The sequence below is a fragment of the Podarcis vaucheri genome (genome assembly GCF_965113315.1).
Source record: "Podarcis vaucheri genome assembly, chromosome: 5".
Lineage (NCBI taxonomy): Eukaryota > Metazoa > Chordata > Lepidosauria > Squamata > Lacertidae > Podarcis > Podarcis vaucheri.
Window position 1 is genome coordinate 91,298,009 of NC_138763.1, and position 7,797 is coordinate 91,305,805.

General features: G+C 44.6%; 1 protein-coding gene across 2 annotated transcripts in view; it reads left to right on the top strand.

Annotated features, from left to right (window-relative positions):
* The window catches only part of LOC309532856 (broad substrate specificity ATP-binding cassette transporter ABCG2-like), a 48,993-nt gene extending 45,161 nt beyond the window's left edge, over nucleotides 1–3,832 (top strand). For both annotated transcript variants that reach the window (XM_082223583.1, XM_082223582.1), the window contains exons 15-16: nucleotides 31–134; nucleotides 3,151–3,832. In XM_082223583.1, the coding sequence (XP_082079709.1) occupies nucleotides 31–134; nucleotides 3,151–3,298 (252 nt within the window). In that variant the 3' untranslated portion in view covers nucleotides 3,299–3,832. The remainder of the gene's footprint in view (nucleotides 1–30; nucleotides 135–3,150) is intronic.
* The last annotated feature ends 3,965 nt before the right edge of the window (nucleotides 3,833–7,797 follow it).

A 7,797-nucleotide genomic window follows, 5' to 3' on the forward strand; every position in this document is an offset into this window, starting at 1 on the left:
CTCTATTTTGCTCTCTGGCTTCCTACACAGGCTCTTGAAGTCAACGAGTTTAGAGACCTACGTTTCTGTGCAAACGCCACAGAATCCTTTCCATTGCAAAGCTGTCCCCCAAGTTCTCCTCAGACCAGAGAAATGTGAGTATCCCAGCTGGAGGCGGGTGGAGCACATACAGTGGTGCCTCGCAAGACGAACGCCTCGCAAAACGAAAAACTCGCAAGACGAAAGAGTTTTCCGTTTTTGAGTCGTTCCGCAAGACGAATTTCCCTATGGGCTTGCTTCGCAAGAAGAAAGCCCATAGGGAAATCTCCGGGGACCTCTTTTAAAATGCTGGCGGTCGGGAGCAAAGACTTTCGCCCACCGCCGACCTTCAGAAGCCTTCGCTGCCGACCCCCAGCATTTTAAAAGCCCCCCGGGCAGCGGAGACTTCTCCGCTGTCCCGGGCGATCTTAAAATGCTGGCGGTCGGCAGCAAAGCCCTCCCGTCCCCGGAGCTTGCGGGGCGGGAGGTGGGGAGAAGGGCTTTTCTTCCCACCGCCAGCCTTCTGAACAGCCTTCTGAAGGCTGGCGGTGGGAAGAAAAGCCCTTGTCACCCCCCCCAGCCTTCAGAAGAGGTCGGGGGACAGACTGTCCCCGGACCTGGTCTGAAGGCGGTTTCCATAGGAACGCATTGATTGATTTTCAATGCATTCCTATGGGAAACCGTGCTTTGCAAGACGAAAAACTCTCAAGAAGAAAAAAACTTGCGGAACGAATTAATTTCGTCTTGCGAGGCACCACTGTACATTGTCTTCCAGAAGAATTACTATCCTCGTCAGTTTGGGGTTGCTCCCTTAGATACTCTCTTCCTAAATCATATCATATGCATGTCATGGTGTGTTCTTCATAGTTCTATTGAAAACTAGTCATTTATTTCCAGTAACAGAAGAACAGTCCCTCTCATCAAGGTCCCATATAAAGAACCCAGAAACCAAACTCACAAAGAGTATTGATAAAGACTGTCTCCTGATTTAAAGAAAGAGTACCTGATTGAAACTGCAGCCCTATATCACTTACCAGGGAGTAAGATCTAGTAGGTTGAATTGGACTTATCTTTGAGAAGACATTAAATTGATTAAAACTCATATGATTAATGGATCGGTTAAACCTCATGGAAGATGGAGGTTGCCATCTGTAGTTTTCTTCTCTTTGGGTCAAAAGCCTTGGATTTCTGGGAAATAGCCATCCATACCTACCCCCTGGACTGTGCCCCACTCAAGAATTTCCCTCCTAAAGCCACTGTGTGCTTGTACAAAATATTTCAGTTCCCCTAAGCCACATCCTTGTGTGTCGATTACTACATTTTGGCTACAGAAGGCTCCTGAAAATTCAACATGCGGGTGGCACTGTAGTCTAAACCACAGAGCCTAGGGCTTGCCGATCATAAGGTCGGCAGTTCGAATCCCCGCGACGGGGTGAGCTCCCGTTGTTCGGTCCCAGCTCCTGCCAACCTAGCAGTTCGAAAGCACGTCAGAGTGCAAGTAGATAAATAGGTACTGCTCTGGCAGGAAGGTAAACGGCGTTTCTGTGCACTGGTCTGGTTTGCCAGAAGCAGTTAATCTTAAAACATAATACAGAACTGCAGCTAATCTTAATACATAACACTATGATTCTATGAATTCAATGAAAAAGGGTCTAACTCTTCTCCCGGTGCTCATTTCCCACAAATTATTTGCAGTGGGCATTGTCAGAGGTGCATAAAGGGGTAGAAAATACCAATAATAATAATAATAATAATAATAATAATTATTATTATTATTATTATTATTATTATTTATATCCCGCCCTCCCCAGCCGAAGCTGGGCTCAGGGCGGCTAACAACAATAAAACAGTACAAAAGTACAGCATAAACAACACTCTAAAATCATTCATTATAAAATTAATTAATTCAAGCCACTGGCAACCATTGGGCCAGAGCTCCGCGAAGATTGCCGAGGGAGGGAGCCAGGCTGTGCCCTGGCCAAAGGCCTGGTGGAACAGCTCTGTCTTGCAGGCCCTGCGGAAGGATGTCAAGTCCCGCAGGGCCCTGGTCTCTTGTGACAGAGTGTTCCACCAGATCGGAGCCACAGCCGAAAAAGCCCTGGCTCTAGTTGAGGCCAGCCTAACTTCTCTGTGGCCTGGGACCTTCAAGATGTTTTTATTTGAAGACTGTAAGTTTCTCTGTGGGGCATACCAGGAGAGGCGGTCCCGTAGGTACGAGGGTCCTAGGCCATATAGGGCTTTAAAGGTCAAAACCAGCACCTTAAACCTAATCCTGTACCAGCCAGTGCAGCTGGTATAGCACCGGGTGAATGTGATCTCGCAGCGAAGACCTCGTAAGGAGTCTTGCTGCAGCATTCTGCACCCGCTGGAGTTTCTGGGTCAGTCTCAAGGGCAGCCCTACGTAGAGCGAGTTACAATAATCCAGTCTGGAGGTGACCGTCGCGTGGATCACAGTGGCTAGGTCAGGGCGAGAGAGGTAAGAAAAAAATGAAATGAAGAATGCAGCAAGAGTTGGCCTTTGGGAGAAATTGTGTGTATTCACAATGGCAACCTTAGTAGCCTTGAATCAGTAAGCATTTGTTTTTGTTTTTTTTTAAAGTAATATTTATTAAAGTTTCATAAACAATCAAAAGCTTCAAAGTTTAAACATAGAATACACAAACCGAGAAAAACTACAAAATAAAAAAAACACATAAAATAATACACAATAAAGAACAGTTAACAAAATAGAAGAAAAGAGAATAAAAAACGCCAATAAGCAAAACAGAAAAAAGATTAGTATTTTCATATCTTATATTTCATTCACTAGTTTCTTGACCTCCTCACACCTCCCTTTTTGTATTCCAATTCAGATATTTAGTTCAGCAAATCCTTACCCTCTGTCATTTATCCTTGCTCAGCACCTTAACCTATAATAAATATATATTTTGCACCGTTATCAATCCATATTTACATATTCTTATTAATCTTTTTACCAACACCACTTGTTTTCAATCCAACATCTCTTTAACAGAACCAGTAAGCATTTGTTTTCCGTACTTGGGGATAGAGAAAGGGTTGTCTTTTTAGCGCTGCAGCATTGCTTCAGTTAATGAATAACATTCTGAATGTGTGTACTATCCTTTTTGACAGGTGCTATGGCGAACAATACCTCTGTGGACAGGGAATAGAGCCTACCAACTGGGCAATGTGGGAGAACATTGTGGCCCTTAGCTGTATGACAGTCATCTTCCTCCTGATAGCATATGCCAAACTGCGGTTCATGAAGAAGTTCACCTAATGCAGAAAAGATGACCTACAAGATGGACATTTAAGTCTTCCTAGGTCCAACCGGAAAAAGTCATTGTTTCAATTAACTGGGAGGACCATACTGCACCAACCACATTTTTTTTACATTGCTGATATTTAATCTTTTTTGTAAAGGAAGCAATTTGTTTTAACTGATTCGTTTTTTATATAGAATTCTGTCATTCACTTTGACGTTGAGATTAACCTTGTATGTTTCTCAGGAAATCTGTTTAGATCTGTAATTAGCTTTCTTTGGGGAAGGGGGAGCACTTTGTAAACTGAGTCTGGGGACGTTTTAAGTGTGCTGTAAAGTGCATTATGCAAAGGTGACACAAGATGGCGATCACGAGCTATGGCAAAATCTGTATATTTTTCAAAATGTGTTGTTTTTTTTAAAGCATTTTCGCAGCGTTTTTTTTTTTTATATGTGTCTAGATTCCACCTGAGTTAAAAGAGCAGCAGCGGTTAAATCTGAAGAAAACAGAGGGCAAGGGGAAATCAATAAATGAAGTGAACCTAAAACGGTGCTGAAGAAAAAGTATGTTTTTATTTGAGAAAGCACTCCCGGTTGAAAGTCCTAGTGTGTTTCAAGTATAAGCTGCCTTCCTCAGGAGCGCTGTGGGAAGTGACCTCCCAAAAGGTGAAGGGCAAGATTCAAGCACCGTTCTGCTTGTGGGAAGACACCCCCCCCCCGAACAGAACACAGACAGAGCAGAGGGAAGACTGTTCCATCAGGCCAGCAGAAATACTTGTGCTGACAGAATTAGCGCTATGCTGAATTCCACCTAAAGAAACTTATCGTTTGAATACCGTATTTCTCGCTCTATAAGATGCACCAGACCACAAGACACACCTACTTTTTGGAGGAGGAAAACAAGAAAAAAAAATATTCTGAATCTCAGAAGCCAGAACAGCAAGAGGGATCGCTGCGCAGCGAAAGCAGCAATCCCTCTTGCTGTTCTGGCTTCTGGAATAGCTGCACAGCCTGCATTCGCTCCATAAGACGCACACACATTTCCCCTTACTTTTTAGGAGGGAAAAAGTGAGTCATAGAGCAAAAAATATGGTACTTATGCTGACAGAATGATCTCCTTAGCGCTGTGCTGAATTCCACCTAAACAAACTTATCGTTCAAAAATTATTGTACGTCCAATTGGCAGGTGGATAGCTGGAAGTAACTTTTATCTGTTCTTGAGCTATCCCTTTTTCTTTTTATTCTATGATTATTTCCTTTAATATTTTCGCGCACGCTCTCTCTCTCTGTAATATTCTCACTTACTGTATTTTGGCAAGAATGGAGGCAGGTGAAGATGTTGAGCAGTAGGTGAAAGACGCTGAGTGCTAGGCAGGGAAGAGAGGAGGTCAGCTGGGGAAAGAAAGAGATGCTCCCAGGTGAGAGATGGGAGGGTGCATCCTTCATATGGGATAAAAGTTAGGATATATCGTTGAGAGAGGATTCTTCCACAGTGCTACCTTGGTTCTCATATGCCTTGGTACTTGAACAATTTGGAACCAGAACGCTGCAAAACCGGAAGTAAGTGTTCAGGTTTGCGAACTTATATTGGAAGCTGAACATGTTCCGTTTTGAGATTTACGCTTCCGATTTGAGTGTGACGCTGAGGTTTGTCTGTTTTTGCTATTTATTTTGCGTTTTTGCGGCTTTCTCGTTTTGTTTTGGTGACTGTGGGGAACCCAGTTCAGCTACTGATTGATTGATTGATTGTGTGACTGCAGTACATTGTTTATTGCTTTCATTTTATGGATCAATGGTCTCGTTAGATAGTAAAATTAATGTTAAATGGCTGTTTTAGGGGTTGTTTTAAAAAGTCTAGAACAGATTAATCCGTTTTGCACTACTTTCTATGGGAAAGCGTGTCTTGGTTTTGGAACGCTTTGGTTTTGGAATGGACTTCTGGAACGGATTAGGTTTGAGAACCAAGGTATCACTTTAGTTCTTTTCTCTTTCTTTCTTTCTCTCTCTCACTCTCTCTTTTAATTATTCTTTATTTAGATTATTATTAATTTTTTTTACTGTATTGTGAAAAATAAAACTTTATTTTAAAAAAGAAATGTATCATTCAGTGAATAAATTGGGGACTATATTTTCTCAGAGGCCCTAAAGATGAGGCTCTAAGCTACTGAAGGTAATGGGGCCCTTTATATGTCCAGCTGTCCTTTGTCAACAACAAATTGTCGCTGTTTTTTGTGTTGAATATATGCTGTATGGTAATTTATGGACCTAATAGGTATCTCAAGCCATTTGCACATGCAGAATGTAGGCACCCTATAGATAGAAATGAGCAAACCAGTGATATTTTAGGGAGCAGGCTAGCAGGCGAGGCCCATGACTTACATCATAGGAGCCTACACAACACAAAACACTGTTGCTGTATGTAAGTGTTATTTTATTTGTTTTTTATCTTATATTTTGGAAATGTACATTTAGGGTGTTTGTTCCTTTAATTTTTGGGGGGGCCCCAAAGAGAGTGAGGCCCCTAAGCTATGACTTGTTTAGCTTATACGTAAATCTGGCATTGCTAGCACCCACTATAATTCCGCAGAACAATGGAAATTCTTAATGGCTCCAGTTGTACTGGGTTACATTTCTGAAAGCTGGCAACCCCAAACCCCCCCAGCACCTAGGAATTATCACCCCCCATTCTAAATAACTTTGCCAGCCGAGACACAAAGCTGCCTTCCTGACACCGGCATTGCCGTAGCTTTCCTGGATTGGCTCCCCTGCAGCCCAAACAAGGTGTTGTTGTTGTTTAGTCGTTTATTCGTGTCCGACTCTTCGTGCCCCATGGACCAGAGCACGCCAGGCACTCCTGTCTTCCACTGCCTCCCACAGTTTGGTCAGACTCATGCTGGTAGCTTCGAGAACACTGTCCAACCATCTCGTTCTCTGTCGTCCCCTTCTCCTTGTGCACCTTTCCCAACATCAGGGTCTTTTCCAGGGAGTCTTCTCTTCTCATGAGGTGGCCAAAGTATTGGAGCCTCAGCTTCACGATCTGTCCTTCCAGTGAGCACTCAGGGCTGATTTCATTCAGAATGGAGAGATTTGATCTTCCTGCAGTCCATGGGACTCTCAAGAGTCTCCTCCAGCACCAGAATTCAAAAGCATCAATTCTTTGGCGATCAGCCTTCTTTATGGTCCAGCTCTCACTTCCATACATCACTACTGAGAAAACCATAGCTTTTACTATATGGACCTTTGTCGGCAAGGTGATGTTCCTACTTTTTAAGAGACATTTTAAAGAGACATTTACCCAAACAAGGTAAGCTACAGTAATACTAGTGTTGGAAGGACTGCTCCACCCAACCACAACAGCCACTTGTGCCAGAGATGGGTTAGGAAAAGACTCCTGTCAAAAATCCTGGAGAAGCCCTACCAGTCAGTGAGAGCAATCCCAACCTAAATGTGCCAGTGATCTGACTCTCTGTAGGCCAGCTTCCCGTGTGCCTATTGACAAAGGCACTGGTGTCTGTGTGAGATAAGCCCAGGAGATCATTAACCTGTGTGTTTACTGAGGGCTTATCCACACTTAACCTTTCCTGCACTCCTCCCAGACACCATCTCATGCCCTTCAACATTTCTCCAGTGAAAACCAGACCATTAGGTCCAGTCGTGGCCGACTCTGGGGTCGCGGTGCTCATCTCGCTTTGTTGGCCGGGTCATGTGGCCAGCGTGACTAAGCCGCTTCTGGCGAACCCGAGCAGCTCATGGAAACGCCGTTTACCTTCCCGCCGGAGCGGTACCTATTTATCTACTTGCACTGGCGTGCTTTCAAACTGCTAGGTTGGCAGGAGCTGGGCAGAGCAATGGGAGCTCACCTCATCACGGGGATTTGAACCGCCAACCTTCTTATCAGCAAGTCCTAGGCTCTGTGGTTTAACCCACAGCGCCACCCGCATCCCGCCAAACACTGTTGCTGTATGTAGGTTTTATTTATTTTATTTGTTGTTTATAATTTGGAAATGTACATCCAGGTTTTTCCCCTTTACATTTTTGGGGGCCCCCAAGAGAGTGGGGCCCTAAGCTATAGCTTGTTTAGCTTATACGTAAATCTGGCACTGGTTCCAAGGGTCATCTAGTCCAACCCCAATTTTTTTTGCCTAAGGTAGGACTCGAACCCAGGACCCTTAGGTTAAGAGTGTCTCCCTCGAGGGCCGGCGGGAGATTCGCGTGCAAACCCCGTTTCCCCTTTTAAAACTCAAAAGCTGAGATGACGCCCCTCATTTGAGAACTTCAACCCGCTTAAGGCTGTGGGGCGGGAAATGGCACCAAGCGCACCCGGAAGCCCGCTCCGAAGATAAATGAGCTCCCTCTTCACAAATAACCATTATGTCGTCTGCGGACGAAACCTCACCCAATCCGTGGACAGGGAAGAGACCACATGACGCACGCACGCGCACACACTCACCCCTTTTCCCGAACCGCCCGGCGCGCCTCGTCCTGACGCATGCGCAGCGAGCGGCGGAAGCGGTGCA